The sequence below is a fragment of the Schistosoma haematobium genome, chromosome 3, assembly GCF_000699445.3.
Source record: "Schistosoma haematobium chromosome 3, whole genome shotgun sequence".
Lineage (NCBI taxonomy): Eukaryota > Metazoa > Platyhelminthes > Trematoda > Strigeidida > Schistosomatidae > Schistosoma > Schistosoma haematobium.
In genome coordinates, this window is record NC_067198.1 from 45,869,139 (window position 1) to 45,888,081 (window position 18,943).

The window sequence follows — 18,943 nt, forward strand, 5'->3', positions numbered from 1 at the left end:
GCGAATAAATAACAAGGTCAATGTATGGCTCAAGTAAAATGAATAGAATGGGATGTCCGAAAGCTCGAATAAGGTATATGGGCTTGGCATAATAACTGACACTACAGGACACCTCAGAGGACATAGCAGGGGAGTAGAAAAGCCAAGAACGAACAAAATATCCGTGGTATACAGGTTTTCACACCAATTCATCAATACTTGGAACCTGCTACCTGAAGCAGTGGTGTCCGCACCTTCAATTGACTCTTTCAAGAGAAGACTGGACGATCACAGAAACATACTAGAAAAGGAATTACATAGGCCGTATGCTTTCTGTCCTTACTACACAAATCTGAATCTGAAAAAACCAGCCCCATCTGTGAATACTTTCAAGGAGGAGCTGGGCCTTCACTGGTTAGCAATGTGTCAGGATTAATACAGGTTCACCAACCTACCTTCCTTAATACTGAAGACTGATTTGCCACTACAATTTACTTTTAATAAAAAGTACAGACCCCCTTGAACCATAATATATTGAGTATCAAAGTAGTTGAACTGGGCTGAGTCCTAATAAAGTTTGTTATTCAGTCCTTGAAGTTTTTCACCACAGAAATTTTATTGGACATTGTACCGGTGGACTTATTCCGCCAGTCCTTGTTGCGAGCCCGCCGGCATTTTGATTCAAAATGTCCTCGGAAGCTCAGAATTGTAAGTTTGATAAATAACTGGTTTTCACCTATCAGATTCCGGGGATGAAGGAGAGGAGTACAATAGCCCCTACAGGAAAAATGTAAGTGTGTCTTTTCCCCCAACTTTATGAATATAGCCGCCTCGGGTTCGGAAGAAAAACCGGTACTATAGTGATGATTATTACGAGCCCCCAACAAATTACAAACCCCGATTACTGCATTCCCCAAGACCCCCAGTACAAGCAGAAGAAATGTCACCAAAAGTGAGGAAGCCTGCTAAACTGGTATGTTATATCACCAATGTAACTTCGTAGCATAAATCAATGATTGGGCATATGCCCTGGCGTACACAAATGCATCATCCTGAAAGGCGAATGGCACAAACAAATGCCGTCCGTTTGCGGAATGTTTTAAAGCTACCAAAGGCACATAAATGGGTGTTTTACGAGTGGTTCTACTCCAATTTGGACAGGTAATATAGCCTTCGATTGTATTCCTCCAGACCTTTATTACTAGGCGAAAATGATTTCCGCATTTGTCTTCGTGAGAGCTTTCCAAACGTCAAAACTCGCCGTTTATCACGTGCTCATTGGTCGTTATTACGTCGTTTGATGGGAAAGCCACGTCGTTGTTCTACAGCTTTCTTTGACGAAGAACGTCGTTCCCTTAATGAAAAGCGTGAAAAAATCCGCACCTTGCAAGCTACTCGGTCAGTGCAACTAGAGTTCTTAAGAGATCTGCCGGACGATATGCACGTTCCAATGCCATTAATAATAGGGACGAAGATAACCGCTAGGTAAGAATTTTAACTTGTTATCGTCACCTGGATCATGTTAATACAAGTATAAAGCTGAGTTAATTTCTTTTGTTGTTCCATTTGTTTGCTGCACAAAAGTCAGCAGTTATTTACTCAGAACTATACTTAGCAGTCACGTGCATCTTCCATTAGAACATGATCCACACTTATAATGTAAGACCTAACTAGTTTGGTTATAGACAGTGTCGTCAAGTATATTGTTTTTGTTTGGACACATAACCATTGGTACGACACAATAACAATGAGGCCAGCAGCAGTTATAATCGATTCATGTGAGGACTGTAACACTGTCCGGGTGCCCAAATCAAAGCAGGTGGTTTTCTTAGAGAGCCACACCTGGATCCTTTGATCTAGAAGTCTAATCCACAAGGCAGTGGACCAACCTTAGGAGATTCAATCCCATGGTGGCCGGTGACCAACAATAGATCCATAAGTCACTTTTTCCTTCGAGAACATGGAGCTAATGTATACCTTTGGTTTGGAAGCATGGCTTTCCAACTCCCCTAGATGGATCCTCTATATCTACCAACCCGGCTGAAGCTCTGCACATTCGCTTTTCGTCCTTTTAATTTCGTGAGGAACACGCCCGCTGCTAGGAGGCAGTGAGTAGGACCTTCCTGGTAGTGGTTGTATACGCGTGACCATGTGGGCATGTCGAAAGGAAGAGATGACTCCTCACCCTCGGCCGTATCCACTGTCAGTGGAATGAACGATGTGCACCACAAGGAAGTATGGAAGTAGACTGTTTCTCAAGTATGACACAAGACGGATCTGAAACTTGAACTGCATCCCTGTGCTAATGTTGTGTGGCAACTCGAACTGATGTACGTACGTACGAAGTTCCACTTTGTTACTAACGGACTAAAACTTTAACCCACGTCAAGCAAAATTTCTAGCTCCAAAGTTATTGTTTGTCATCATATTTCTTCGTGGACTGAATGTTTTTGAAGGTAGCTCAACTATCTACACACCAAAAAGTAATTTCTGTTCGCCTAGTCATTCGTTTCTAGCCAGAGTTTCGTTAATTCTCAGTTGATCAATCGGAAAATAGTTTGGATAATCAGGTGGTTTTCTCGATCCCGATAGATTTGACTGCCGCCTCCAGTAATTTGATTGTAGTAGTACATCTCCAGATTTCTTTTAACCACTTTACTGCCTCTTTTAAGCACTAGTAGTTAAGTTGATTTGGTGTTCATGTAAGTATAACTTAATAAATTGAATTACTTCTGGTGATCTATTGCCGTTTGTATAAAAGTGTTGGGAGACTAGCATCAAATGGAATTCGCCCAATAATTATCAATACCTAGTCGTTATTGGAGCACTTTGTAAATATCATCAGTGGATAATCACAGTAGTTCACTTATTTAAATTTCTGACAGACTGATAGGTTTGACCTTTTTTATGTTAACTCCTTTATCAGATACAGGTTCATAAACTTGGTTTTAAGCCACGGTCCAATTGTGTTTGATTAGTCTCGACTACAGATTATAGAACTAGTTTCCTCCTTTCATAAAATGATTTATCAAATCTCTACGTAATAAGTTTAATAATCAAGACCATACGCACTTACTGAAGTTCCAGTAATATTATAGAAATATTGATTAAGTAATGATTTTTAGAATTTCATGCTTTAATTATGCAAAAACTGACAGTTGCACCGTCTAACGTCTACACATTTTCAGGGTTCGCTACCCAACGGATGGTTTGTACACTGGGAAAGTTGACGCTATCGATGCACTAAGACATTGCTATCGTGTCACTTTCGATAAGCCTGCTCTTGGCACTCGGTCAATACCTGACTATGAAGTCCTGAGTATTTTACCCCAAGAAACTATACCTTTGTCTGCATACAAAACCCAGCACAAAGCCAGTCGTAATCTTTTCATGAGTCCCGCTCGACTTCTGGCACAATCTGCTTTACAGGTAATTGATTGATTCGCATTTGTAAAAATAATGTGTAGAATGTCATATATGTACAAAGATTAATTTTGAAAAATCACCAAGATAGAATCTTTTCTCGTCAGGCGATAATTCGTTTTACCAAGTTTTACCTGGTCATCAGACTTAAATGTGGTCCAGTGTATTTTACTATTTTACTTGTTTAGTTTGCAGTTTCTTTTATCACATCACATTACTTTAGTTTCAGTGACATTATTGGCTGCTCAACATACTTTTTTCATACAGTGCTGTCCAAAATTACACGGTGATTTGTCAATGCTTAAAAAGTTATCTAGTTTTGTTTAGCCCGACAAAGGTCGTACAAATTGTCAGATGGAGTCAGTATAAACGTATCTGTGTATTTGTGAAAAGTTACCAACTATTGTCACTTTTCTTCCACATACGCCTTTTTAACATAGCCAAACATTTTTGCCTTTAATCTAAGTTGTGTACTTACCCAAAAATCCACCGACAAGTATAAATATGTTTTTTTCACACATTTCAGTACGTGCACTGACTTCTCGAGGTTTAAACATAAATGGGTCCCTGTGCTTGAAAAGGCATTCGCGAGTGCTTTGATCTATTTGCATCATGTTTGTACTATTTAGCTGAGTATTACAAAATATTGTCGGGTGTAGAGCTAGCTCACATACAAAATGTTTTTTTTGATACTATAGACCGTGCTGATGTCTGTCGATAGGCACGGGATAGTTTAGTTAATCTATTTATTTGCATACGTAAGCGTTGTAACAAAGGGGCACCGAATACATGTGCGCCACACAAGTCACTCGATTTGTATGTGGGCTCTGATATTGCCCGGGTGCCCGGACCGAAGCAGGTGGTTTCCTTAAGGGGCCACACCTGATCCAAAAGGCAGTGGAGCAATGTCAGGAGATGCAGTCCCATGGTAACCGGTGACCAACAGTAGGTTCATACGCCATTTGTTCCCTCAGGATCCTGAAGCCCATGTGCACCATTCGTTTGGAACCAAGGTCTTCCAACTACCCTAGGTGGACCTTCCGTGTCGACCAATCCGGTTGAAGTGCCAGGCATTCGCCTTTCGTCCTCTCAATTTCGTAAACAACAGTAGTGCTGCGAGAAGGCAGTGAATAGGACTTCCCTGACAGTGGCTGTATACAGGATAGAAAAAAACATTAACTTTTTGATTAATAACTCCTAAACATTTATTTTACTATGTATTTTTGTGACCTTTTGATCAAAGCTATCGAAATTTGATCTGAAGTAAGAGTTCATATCAGTAGATAACTGTTGCTCCTTTAAGTCCGAGTAGTCTGGTGTCTAACAACATTTCAACACAACTCTATTTGTTCTTTTTATAGGGCAAACGTCATCATATGCATCATCATAAATTCGGACATGGAATAGGACAAGGTGGTGGTGGGTCCGGTGATTTAGCTGTTCATGACTGCCCTTTATGTCAGTCGGAAGCTGCAGCTGCAGCTAGTGGTGGAACTATTGGTGGTAGTCCGTCGACGAGAACTCCAAACTTCATGACCACCACCTCTACCACTAATAATAATAATCTCTTGTCAACCCCGTTAAAACTCCCTGCAATTAGCAGCGGTGACGTTGCTGCATCAATGGGCAGTGCTGCACTATCTTTGAATGAATCTTCAGGTGGTCGCTTACTTCTCAATGAGGCCGATATATATGGAGGGTATCCAATGAAATTTTTAGTCATGGTGGTAAGTAGATTTTTTCCTAGACAGTGATTCTTCATAAAATAAAAAGTGGTACGTAACTTTGGCTTAAACAAATTTTTGGATTGTTCGAATGAGTAAAATGTTGATTTATGGCTGCTGCTCACGAGGTCAAATTACTTACTGAAGCACCAAAAAATAGGGTTTTTTCCCAAATGATGTGAAACGCTTATGTACATGAATAAATTTCATAAGTGATTACAGGAAATCTCCAATGAATTAATTTTTAACAGTTAGGATCAATTTTCACTCATCCTATCAGTAACCATGAGTTATTTTTCCCCTAGGGTTACATTCATATTGAAGTTGTCGGCAAACTTTAGCTCTCTGATGCTTCAGTCAGTCAGCAACAACGTAGAACTTCGTATGTACGTACATCAGTTCAAGTTAGCACATTAGCACAGAGATATAATTGTCAATTTAAATGCGGCAGTGATAGAGGTAGTAAAAGTATAAGCAGTAATCGGAAAGATTAGGGTTTGAAGATGTTATTCAAGGAGTATAATCCAGTGAAATAAATATGGAAAAAGGAAAAAAGGGACATGAAGAATTGAGATTATTATTTGGGAGAACACAAAGAGTGGATGCATCTGCGCCGTTGCAAACGATTTTGAGCCATTTCATTCAAGGTCTCTAACCATCGGTTGCTATCGTCTCACGGATCCCAGTCAGGTAGTGTACATCTGCAAACATGGCTCAGTCCAATTGTCAGTGACTTCATGGATTTGTGCCATGTTTTGTTCTGGCCGCCTCTAGCTTTCATTCAATCTACCCCTACACCATGAAACATCGCACGTCGGAGCAGTCGGTGGGACATTTTTTGTCGTTTTGGGCTTTTCTACAGTCTTTGGCTAAAATTCACTAATCTTACACACTAGTGACATTTATTAATGTCAGTTCATGGCTTTCTAAAACCTACGACACCTCTAATTGAGTTAAGTTGATGATTAATCATCTTTAGCATATGTCTCAATCACCTTAGCTAATACAATCATATATCGACACCTAACTTCAATATTCCTTGTTAGTTGGTTCTTATTAACGTGAATAATAATACTGTTCATTTTCGTGTTTATCCATTTTTATTTTGGTCCTTCTCTTAAAACCATTAATATAAACCTGTAAATGAATTACATTCAGTTTAAATTACACTTTTATGTATTTTCCTAATGAAAAATGTTTTTTCTCTTGTAGACAAAATTATCTAAAATTCTAGAAGTTAAGAAACGATGTGTTGATGAATTACAAGATTTAAATGATGAAGCAGAACGAAAAGTTTGTAGTGAATTTCTTTCTTTCAATAGTTCATATATATATATTATAGATATCTAATAAAGCTGAATTATCTTTAGAATTTCAACATACATATCTCACTTTGGTTATGCATTTAGAACGTTTAAATAAAGAATTAAATCAATATTTAGTACATGTATTACAATATGCAAATGAAGTAAGTTATTGTTTCATACATTTTATAAGGTGTACTTTCTTTTTTAATAAATTACTAGTTGGAGTGTGTAAGCAACTCTAAGTCAGTCAGTCACAATGCAGGACCAGGTACATGTTTTCATCCGCCCAAGTTGCCATACCTCATTAGCACAATAAGATGAACACCGGACTCATAGGAGTAGTTAAGTCAATAGTGATAATATATAAAAGAAAGATTGCATATAAGGATATAGTACAGGAAGGAAGAATTAGTTCGTAAAAGAAAGATATGAAGCGAGTTTAATTTCACGGTTTAGGGGAAGACAAAGTGTGTATACACTTAAAACATTGTGATTGATTTTGAGCCATGTCAGCCAGAGTCTCCAACCATTAGTTACGATAGTCACGCGGACCCCAACCAAGTAGTCTGTATTTACCAATATGGCTCAGACTAGAAGTTAGTGATTTCAAGCACTGATGCCACGTTTTGGCTTGGCCGCCCAACTCTTATAGACTGATAATTAACAAATACTCGGGACAGATGCAAACCTAATCTTGCTTTCACCAAGTTCTACCACGCAATATCATGTTTTAATTCAGTAACATATTTGTGTGGTGTTTATCTAGTATGACATCCATCACTCGTCTTTATTCATGTATTGTGATATCTACTCAATATAACATTTGATTGCATAATCCGTGTGAAATCCAGTTGTGCCCCATTATTTGTTATATATGGTATTCAGTGACTAATCAAATACCAATATCATGTGTATATAGATGATTGTATTTCGTTAATAGGTTGCTGTTGTTGTAAAGTGTAAGTGAGACTATCTCGGAGAAAGACGACACATCTGCTTCTAGTCCAGATGTTTAGAATGATGGGCGAAACATTTTAGAGAACAGTTTAGCTGGCCTTCATCTACTCTACAACTACCCCCCATTCCCAGACAGTGTGAATGAAACATTGAAGTAGGTCCCCCAACTCTAGCTCAAGTTCAGAAGGCTATAGTTAATCTGAAACGAGGAAGGGCAGCTGGTCGTAACCAGCGGTTAGAGACTGGATGACTTGCCTCAGAATTGATCACAATTGCTCAGGTGTATACACTCTTTGTTTTCCCTTAAACTATGAGATTAAAATCACTTTATACCTTTCTTTCTAATTCTTTCTTCCTGTACTATATCCTTATATGCAATTCTTCTTTTATATATTATCACTATTGACTTAACTACTCCTACGAGTCCGGTGTTCATCTTATTGTGCTAATGAAGTATGGCAACTTGGACCGATGCATATATGTGCCTGGTCCTACGTTGCAGCTGACTGACTGTTGTTTTTCCGAGGGTGAATATCAGTAACTAGGTAGTGGAACAGGCTACACAGCTTTCCATTCTGTATTGATCTACGACTAAATTATGACCTATAAGTTGTTTTCAAAGGACTGCTTGTACATAATGGAGTCACTAAATAACTACTGATAAGGTTAATTCCAGTTTCTCAGGTAAAGATAGCAAGATGATTGTTAAGGCTGTTAATCTTAATTGATCTAGGTGGTTGAAACATGTTTTATATATGCTTTATAATTCCTCGCCACGTTATGCGAGGATAGGTGGTATAGGATGAAATATATTAGAGAAAAAAGCTAAATGACGTCCGGACCAAAACATAATATTAATTCATGAAGTCATTGACTTTTGATCTGAGATATGTCAGCAGGTGCAGATTTGTTGTTGTTGTCAGCCCCGCTCACCATAATCTATAGCCTCAGATGTTGTATGGCATGGCGCAAAATCTTCATTCTCACCCATTTCTCCTGAACAATACTTTCCATGTTTAGTTTACCATTGTATCTTCCCCTTGCTACTTGTCTTCTTGATTTTTATTATGGTGTTATAATGTGGGTTTAAGCAACTTTAACGGATCCACATTCTTACTGTCTTTGACTCTGGCTGACTACATGAATATACTTGTAATATCTTTTGGGATAACAACATCATATCTGAATGGCTAACTTATTGAATATTGTTTTTAAAAAAAACGTGAAATAGATTATACGTTGTTTCAGGATCATTGAGATTGCTTACTAATGAGTTTTGTTAAGTCGAATATTGAAGTTGACACTGGCCTGTACAACGAAGTGAATGCAAATGAATTCACCGACATATTTTTTTAGTTTATTTCGATTTGTAATTGCATTCACCTTTGATCGACCATCACTATGTTTTCAGTTACAAAATAGTGTATCATTGTAACAAATAGTAAACTAACGAGGTGTAAATACAGTATCGCCTACTTCGTTCGATTTAAACAGTCAAGTGGTTTCGATAATTCTCAGCAGATAAACGAACTTTAATTACCAAAGTACTACATGAAACCAGCTCACACTTTAACCTTTCAATGTATACTAGATTAATGACATATTGCATATATTTTTGTTACTACTCTAATAAGATCATCATAGTGGTTCTCACTATAATCAATCGGGGCAACACATAGTGTATTCCCAAAAATTTATTCATGTTTCTGTTTACAGATTGCTCAAGAACATGGTGTAGCGCCGTTAGAACAAGCAGCTGATTTCAAACAGCGTTGTGATGAAGATGCCTATGAAATCGTTACACGAATAAAGAGTATGCAGGTTAGTTATTTAAGTTAATGCTTATTTTTTTCCAAATTATCTCATTAATAGATTTTTTAGAAAAATTTTATTACATCAAAACGTTCTCTTATGTTATCAGAATTTCATAATCCATAGATGAAAGACGGTTACTAAATAATAGTGTCATACTGTTAAGTATTTATGCTATAACTGTGACGGCAGCAGATTAGAGGACAGCGAATTATCGATCGAACCAAAGACGCGCAAACACGTAAGGACGGCCTAGGGTTCTGATTGGTCCCGCTTTCCTGTCTAGCCTAGCCAGTTGAGTCCAGAACGCAAGTCTCAGCCTCGGAGATATGAATCATTATATTTCAAACGTACTCTGTTTATATACCATCCAAGCAGACCATATCGTACCATAAAATAGAAAACAACATTTTGTACAATATCGACCAGTAGGAAAACGACACCTGAAATAAATACTGACCAATAAGAAAATAATACCATCTCAAGTCCGAGGATAGCATTAGACTTGACAGAATAATCTTTGGGATATTTTCCTGAATATCCCAACAATTTACTTGGTTACACCATTCGGAAACTATGCTCAATAATGACACAAAACACCATAGAAGTCGGTACTTTTCTTCTCTCATCCGCGGTAATCTTCTGAGCTAACTCGCAACAGTTAGGAATTCAGGAGATGTTTATTCCTTCTATAGATTAACGATAAAAAGTACGTCGGTATTTATAGAGAGAATTCGAAGTATCTGTAAAAATCAATCTTCAGATACTCTTTAGTTGAGATTATTGGAAACTTGATAGTTTAAACTGGTGATGCTAAATAGTTATTAGTAGAACAGTTTGACAGTATTATGCTTTATATTAATTTTCGATTCATTCAGCAATTAATTATGAATCCATACAATGAACTTTCAGCCTCAAAGTTTTTATATGGTAGAACACGTTTGGAGTGTGCAACCTATAGCTTGTATTAGTATTATTACTAATATTTGAAAGCCAGAGCGGCTTATGCCAATCTGGGCCATCTTTGGCGCCTTCGTGATGTTAGTCTGACTGTAAAAGGTCGGATCTACAACGCGTCAGTGAGAGCAGTTTTGCTCTATGCTTGTGAAATCTGGCCTCTTCGAGTCGAGGACGTTAGACGACTCTGTGTTTAATCATCGTTGTCTCCGAAGGGTTGCTGACATCCAGTGGCAACACCATGTTAGTAATGCAGAGATTCGTCATCGTGTGTTCGGGCACAGGGATGATAATGCAACTGGTGTCACCATCTTGAAACACCGACTTCGGTGGCTTGGACATGTTCTACGAATGTCGTTCCAGAGAATTCCACGTCGTGCGTTATTTGCCGACTCTGGGACTGGTTGGAAGAAGCGGAGAGGTGGTCAGTGCATGACATGGTGTCGTGGTATGAAAGAAATCTGCAAAGGACTGGCTTGTGTCGGTCCTTCACGACTCCCTGGTTGGGGTCCGAGAGTTGGTGCAACACAGTGGCTAGAGACGTTATCAGATATGGCTCAGAATATAGGGCAGTGGCGATCCTGCTGTAACCTTTTACTTTCTTCATAAAAAGTGGTTGTATCTTCCTTAACTGAATGATTTCTTCTTATTGTACCTTTCCGTTCCCCCATTATTATTATTATTATTATTATTATTATTATTATTATTATTATTATTATTATTATTATTATTATTATTATTTTTATTATTATTACACTACCTTGGCCCAATCTTTTCGTCATTGTTCTCTTCTTTTACACTTTACTTTTTTTTCCTTCTCCTTAAATTCTCATTGTTTTGTGTGGCGCATATATATTGTACCAATATTTATGTGTTCAAATAAATAAACTAATATTTGACAAACTCTGAGATATATAGGCTAAATCATGATTTTTCTTGTTTCCGCATCCTTCTATTCACAAGCTTTCATTAAATAAATGGATTGTGAACATTCCTGAGATCTAGGCACGCGTACCTGATGAATTCAGAAATTAGGATGAAACTTCACATTCTGGATCTGGCTGCTGGCCACAATCCGTCTGTACAACCCAATGGTTAGAAGTTTAGTTGTTTGACCACTTTAATACAACTCTGTGCACTGTAATTAACTTGAATCAATCGGCTTTCAAGCGTTTTATCCAGTTTCTTTTCGTTTACTGATATCTGTTTAGTTATCGTGTTTTAATTACTATATTCTTGTAGGACCTGAAGTGTTACTGATTGTTAAACTGTTGGAGTAACTTGTCAAAAAATGTTATATTAGTAGCCGTCTTTGTAAAGCCTAAATCTGAAAAACGTAGATGCCAATTTGTAATAAAATTTGGGTGTTAAAAGCTTCCTGATCATAGATAAGATTATCCACTACTTTATTGATCAAATTAGAGTCTGTCCTGAAAGGGTGTAAGAGAGAGAAAGGCATAGTAGAAAAGTAAGGGTAATTAATAAAATCTTACTACTGGAGATTTTTAATGTGTTGAAAGTTCTCTTTAATCATAGGCTTTTTTGATGGCAGACTTTTAAATGGTACTTCTAAAGTCAGATCAACCGCATTCATTAGGGTAGAGATTAGTTTTTTCAACATTTTCGTTGATTTACGGAATAGTTCTTATGTTCATTTATAAGTGTTGTTTAAATCTTCCCATTCATGTTAAGAACAGTAACTGATTTATCTCTTTTTGACAGATGTGCATTTTGTGCGAATTGCATCGATACCACCATTAAGTAATAAGAAATCCACACAGAATGCACATATGCCAAAAAGCGATAAATCAGTTGCAGTTCTTAACATGAACTACAAGATCCAAACAACCCTTGCAAATGAATAAAAAGTCATCCCTTGTTGCACAAGCCCAGTGAATAATACGTTGGGCGCTAGAAGTGAAAGGTACTGGGTTCGATGTAAACATTGACACTAGATGGTTGTAGGTTCATCCAGCTGACGAGTTTCAAATAGGAGAAAGTGTGTATGCTGTATTCCACTCCTGTGCATTATTCAATTCTATTCATCTGTTTGTTTCATGTAGTGAAATCAATATTATTTAAACTTACTTTCTTTTGTTTACAGGCTCAAAAATTCCGAAATTTGAAAACAGTTGATCTGATTACAAAACTTGTCAGTTTACTTGTACAAATTCGTTCACTAAGTGAACATGAAGAATCTACATATGATTGTTCTAGTATACAAGAATCTTTACATGAATTAAAATCGAGTATTCATTCTAGTAATGTTCAGTAAGTTTTAAATATTCGTAAAACAAACAATGAATGTTTATATTGATTGACAACTGAGTGCTGTCATGTTTGTTTAGTCTTTAGTTCTGATCTAATTCCATAGAACAAGTCTAAATAACCTAATCTTACAAGAAACCGTCACAGCCCGAATAACTGTGATGTGTGAGACTATGAAAATTAGTGACCGGGGGTTTGCATCCATCAGTGAGCACCAGTTCCCTTAAAATTGCAGGTACGGCTTTCTGATATATCCCAACTATCACTAAATCCTAGTTAACCAATGTTTCCTCTCAACTGCGTTCAACTTCTTAGTATAATAAATATATTTTGCGCAAATTATCCGTCTTATTCTGTTATCATGCATAAGTCGGTGGACGGTTTCTTTAGCCTCTCTTCAACGGATTACTTGATTGCACACTGTGGTAGACAATGGTTTCTCATCCTAGACATATGTTGAAATCACCTCAATCAACTGACTCACCTACATTTTACTTCAGTGTTACTCATTTGATGATTTCACCATATCCAGTTATATACTGTAGTGAATAAGAACACGAGTGGGGACAATAGAATGCATTTGACACAAAATTACAGAGCATCTCAATAAAATCGGAGAACCATATAGTAACTAGCTAATTTGCAAAATATCAATCCATTGTCTCAGATTTCATTGTTCATGCCTTTTCATACCAATTGCGTTGCGTTCCGCTGAAATACATTCTATGCCTGACCACCGTTATATTATACTACTTATGTGGATATAAGTAACCCACACCATAATACTACAATTAACCTATTTTTTTAATCTACCTTCAAAAGACAACAAAAATTGTTAGTAGAATAGAATTTCCTGTCCATTAAAGATAAGTATAATTAAAAATTACTTGAAACATTAAATGTTTTATAGATTCTTACGGGTTTTTCCCGGTTACTTACATTAAAACTGAACACACTTGAACTTGATTCTCATTCATTGGTGGTTGTATTCTATTTTCTAACCTAATAAAGTCGTCATAAACAACAGTTTATCTTTTGAATATAGTTAACTTTTGTTTTGTTTTCTTGTTTCCATTTACATTCTATTATTGTTGTTATTGTTGTTGTTGTTTTATAGTGTATTTGAAAATAGTGTGGAAATCTCTATCCATCACACATTAAGCGGTCTTTGTACATTAAGTAATTTAAATTCATTTTTATATACACATCCTAATCATTTTCATTATTTATAATAATGATAATCATAATCATAATCTTCCTTGTGAATAAATCAACAAATCAATGATATGAAAGTACCATTATGTTGATGATTTTCTCCCGGAAAAGAAAAAAAATATACAAAAAATAAACGATACACAAAAAGAGGATGAATAATGATTGTGTAGTATCTTTTTTAAGATTTTCGTTATTCATTATTCTCCTTTTTTTTGTTGTTTTTGTTTTCTTTGGTGAAGTAAAATGTTTATGTTAATATAAATATGAATTTGTTCTCTCGTATATTGTTTTGTTTTGTATAAAAAAATATATATATATTGTATTTATTTTTCTATTTGCCTCTCTCTCTTTCTCTCATATTGTTTGTTTCTTTCAACATTGGTACAACAAGGAGGCACCAACTAGATATGCACTACATAAATCATTCGATTTCTGTGAGGGTTAGGATACTACCCGAATCGAAGCAGGTAGTTTTCCTAGGGGGTCACCGCCGGTGACTTCGATCTAAAGGTTTGATCCATAAAGCAGTGGAGTTATGTTAGGAGATGCAGTCCCATGGTAGTTGGTGACCAATACGTCATTTGTCTCTTCAGGATCCTGGAGTTAATGTGCACCATTGGTTTGGAATCAGGGTTTTCCAACTCTCCTAGGTGGACTCTCCGTGTCCACCAACCTGGTTAAATTTGCCGGATATTTGGTTTTCGTCCTCTCAATTTCGTAAACAACAATAATGCTGTGAGAAGGCAGTGAATAGGACTTCCCTGGTAGTGGTTGTTTGCACGTGACAATGAGCGAGCATTTGGAAACGGAGAGCTGACTCTTCCCACTCTCGGCCGTACCAGGGCATTAGGGGGCCTCTCATATCATAATTATTAAACAACTTTAGTGTGTTCATTTTTTCTTTTGAACAATTGGCCTTTATTAAGATCGCGAACTGATACTGGGTTAGTGGTAGTGTAGTATGTAATATTAGCGTTTACTTGGTGGAAGCAGGAGAGATCTGAAAGAATAATATAACAATCAGGACCGATAAATACCTTTGAAGTAAGAACGCGGCGTGCTGGCACAAATAGATATATATTTGAAAATTGAAAGATGCAGTTCAAGTACAAAAAGAGAAAACTTATTACAAAATAGTTTTATTCATCGTTCTACGGGTTCAGCTTATGTAGGGCTTGTCCTTTTCCCAGTACGTTTACTCTTTGTTGCCTTGCAATAACAAAAACAGACTCGCGTTAGTAACGTCACTACCGTCACAGTAGTAATGATCTAAAAGTTAACTATCCTCATTCATATTCCCTATGTATTTTTTCTGGTGATGGGTTGATAGATACTAGCTACAATTCAAACTGACTGAAGAGTCATACATTTTCATTACAGTTTAGATTAATGATTATGAAGGAATGATAAGTAAATAAAGTTTGTATGTGTTGAAATAGTTGCATCAAACTACGAAATTAATCATTAAAGGGATTACCATTTAATTACACTGAGAATTGGTTCAAGTTGGAAATATGGATTATTGAGTTTCTAATCATCATCGGTGTCACTTTTGTTGGATCTTGGTGGTGTAATACATTGTTGAGAAATTTTTTTACCATGACGTCATAGCTCTTTCATTTCCGCCTATTGGACAATGATGCACTCTAACCGAAATCAACTAACCTCGGTCTGTGATCGATATAGATCGTAACTACTATCAGCTCAGGACACATTCCTGTTTTAGCCGACAAATCCTATTACTATTTAGCCATGCAGAAATCGTAATTCCAAAATTCATGGATTTATACACCTAAGTTTCCAGAACTCATTAAATCGTAAATCACAGTTTATGAACGACTCAGGGATATAACAGAACAAGACTCAAATAATTAAGAAATATTAAAACGCATAACTTTCGTTCATAAGTCAGTTAAGAGCTTCATATCTCCTTCAATGGTATCACTAGTACAAATACAACTATCCTACTGAATTAGCCCTTTATTAATCCATATTTGTAATATATTGGATAATGACTACGGAATTTAAGATATTGCCCCGTTTATGTCGGTTTTTTTATATAGAGAACCATCGTCTCTCCTACTAGTCAGTATGTCTTGAAAAGGAAGTTGATTGTTCATCACTTCTTCATATGTATGGATTTGACTTGTATTGAGTTCTTTAAACAAACGGTTCACATCACGTTTATCACCTATGACTATGAAGTCATCTACATTTTCCTTAGTCTATGAGAAATTCTGTGATGATGGAATTTCTTCATTTCACTTCTACGGTATACTGAACTGTGAAATTTCCTATCACATGGGAAATTCAGTTGTTAAATAGTTCGATCATGTTTAAATATCTAAATGAATCAAAACAAAAGGATGTATAAATCTTTGTTTGTCAAGGCCGTACTGTATGAGTCTTTTCACTGTTTAAATTAATCTAACATTCATGGGAATTAGATGAATTTAAGCAAAAGCTTTACAAGTAAACTATGGTTTACAGCTCACTAGTGACTAACTTAAAGATGTTCTTAGAATTCTAGTGATAATTTGTAATTGATGGAGTTCATACACTTTGGTAGCGAAACAACTATCACCAGTAATATTGGGTAAACATCGTGCCATATCACAAAATGATTGTGTTGAATTTCAATCTATTTGTTCTAAATCGTTCATTGTTAAACCTAAAGGTCCTAGGTTATTTTGTTGGTAGGATCGTTGATGCGGACTATTGAAGAGTCTAACATTAGGACATAACATCTGATCAGTGCTACTGTTTTCTAGTGGTCAATTTTGTACACAATACAACTTACAAATGAACACTAATATTCTTAATATTGATCATAGATAACAAAAAATACGTGTTTTCAGATTTCCCTGTTATTAATTATCAAAATGTTTCAAATCAAATGGTTAAACTCAACTCTCAGTAATATCATTCAAAATAAAATCAATAAAAATCAAGCAGAAATCAACAACTGCATTATCTTAGCACGTAACTCTTTAACAGTGCTAATCTACGTAGTTGACTGGCATCGAACTCATGACCTACAAATTTTGATAGTCAGTGTGTTACGTTTGACTATCTAATAGTTGGTAACCAATGGTTAAACATTTTCAAAAATGATTAACTTATGATTTTCATTGGCACAAAGGGCTAAACCATAACAATGATTACTATAAAACAAAACATTTTCTTAATAGTTGAGATCATGAGTGAATTGAAGCTAGACTACCATGGAAAACCTAAAAGTAGTGGACGGTCGTTTCGTCTTGCTGTGGGACTCCTCAGCAGTGCGCATCCACGACCTCGCCCCCTGCGAGATTCGAACCCAGGACCTACTGGTTTCGCGCACGAACGCTTAACCTCTAGACTACTGAGCCGGTATCCAGTGCTGTTAATGTCTAATTTCAACTAATCCACGACATTCAGTGACACATCCATCATTGTCTTCAGTGAGTTACTATCTCACAACAGACCCGTTTGAACTACACTGGTCACTACTTCCCACTAGAACTCTAGGAAATACCTCATGAAGCCAGTCACTAATGAGCATATGTCAAGTGCTAATTTGTTCACCGAGAAAAATAATGAAACTATGGTAAACTAATCAATGTTTCATGAAAGAATTGTTTTTAACTTCCTATGTTTTTCTTTTACCAAAACATTGTTAATTCCATTAGAAAAAAACTATCGGCCTACTGGCTAATTTGTAGGTTTCATTCATAATTTGAAAAATTCCCATATTGTAATTTAGAACAAGATTAGATCTTCATCAGACTATACTCTAATATACAGTGATATTTTTCTATATGCACCTACGAAATGAATTAAACCAATGAAGGCAGTTTATGAGTCAATGATGATAACAGTGGGATAGATTACATAAATAAATGAAAAGTACAACTTGACAGTGTGGTGACAACTGTACGATTTGTGATAAGAACAATAAAGGCTTGAATTAATGTTACATAACGGGAAATAGGTCATTGATTAGAGAAATATAGACAATGGAATCACATTCATAATAAAATGATAATATTACGTAACTAGAAGTGTTCAGATACCTGGACCGTGAAACGTATATTTGAGGAAAGAAAAGAGTGGGTGGAGGTGAGGAAAAATAAACGAAGAAAGAGTATGGAAAATAATAATAATAATAAATAAGGTCAAGGGAGAGATAAGGGTGTTACAAATTTTTTATGAACACAAAGACTTGGATTGTTTGCTCGAATTCCTATAGCTTCTGCCGAGTGCAAGAGACGAGATCGAACACTGTAGGGAAGACTAGTAGGAATACGATAACTAACTTTAAATGACTTGTTTCTGTCTATTACATAAACGCTATCGATCAAGCATGATAGGACAGAGCTGCGTATTGTCTTGACGGTACCCTTTCCTAACCATGAAGGGAGGTGTTCACTAACTCATTGGTTCAGTTGCCTGGCAGTGCTTCCAATATAGCTTTCTGCACAGGAGGAGCTGAATTCGTAGATAAACATAAAAGTGGCATAACCAGGTAACTTATTCTTCAGTTGGGGAGTCATTCATCACTAAATGATTTATGAATGAAATGGATCTCCATAAAACTCTCTTCAACTATACTAATAAATTGTTATTCTACCAACTAGATTTAAATTTCTTAGGAAATATTTTTAGCCTTATAAGCAAAGATGAATAATGGCTAGCAGTGGAATCCAGGACGCGCGTTTCATCCCAATCGAAACCCATCAGTTGAATGTAACTGCATCTTAGAGTTGATGTTCACTTTAGGATTCGAACCTAATACTGTTCACTTCAAATGCCATTGAGTTATCCGCTTAGTTTAACCTCCTTTATACACATAAGTTACTTGTTATCTCTTAATGAGCTACAATATGAAATATTAATGAATAGTAACTCCTGTTTATTAACATAATAAATATATGGGTTCAATCATATTAATAATTCAGGAAGGGATATTTTAACCTTGAATTTTACTTCAAGGTCACATGAATGCCCGTGTGAAGATGACCACCCACACATTGGCACTACTGACACATTTACGGTAAGATAATAAAATTGATTAGTAGGTACAACTTATATATATATATATAGCGTAGGTTTGAAAATATTGAATTCAATCATAGGTATATTGTACATTATACAACTGACCTGGCGTCTAAAATAGGAAAATAACCTATCAGGATACATAAATCCCTTATGTCTCATTCACATTGGTTATAGAATAGTCATGAACGAATATAAATATTGTATATATATATATATATATATATATATATATATATATATATATATATATATATATATATA

The 18,943-nt window shown here is 36.1% G+C and overlaps 1 protein-coding gene across 2 annotated transcripts; it reads left to right on the forward strand.

Moving 5' to 3' along the window:
• Positions 1–626: 626 nt before the first annotated feature.
• On the forward strand, positions 627–13,968 carry LIN9_2 (Protein lin-9). Of its 2 annotated transcripts, XM_051213983.1 has the most exons (12): positions 627–687; positions 723–769; positions 806–952; positions 983–1,140; positions 1,171–1,464; positions 3,168–3,408; positions 4,764–5,129; positions 6,339–6,419; positions 6,469–6,594; positions 9,107–9,211; positions 12,264–12,430; positions 13,545–13,968. In XM_051213983.1, the coding sequence occupies exons 1-12, from the start codon at positions 666–668 to the stop codon at positions 13,657–13,659; spliced, it is 1,869 nt and encodes a 622-aa protein (XP_051070004.1). In that variant the 5' UTR covers positions 627–665; the 3' UTR covers positions 13,660–13,968. The 2 variants fall into 2 exon arrangements, with proteins under 2 accessions (XP_051070004.1, XP_051070005.1); XM_051213984.1 differs by having other exon boundaries at positions 629–687; positions 806–1,464.
• The last annotated feature ends 4,975 nt before the right edge of the window (positions 13,969–18,943 follow it).

Coding starts and splice junctions, on each gene's coding strand:
- LIN9_2 (XM_051213983.1), top strand. CDS start 666: ATGTCCTCGGAAGCTCAGAATT. Junction 688..722: donor GTCCTCGGAAGCTCAGAATT/GTAAGTTTGATA, acceptor TTCACCTATCAG/ATTCCGGGGATGAAGGAGAG. Junction 12,431..13,544: donor ATTCATTCTAGTAATGTTCA/GTAAGTTTTAAA, acceptor GTTGTTTTATAG/TGTATTTGAAAATAGTGTGG.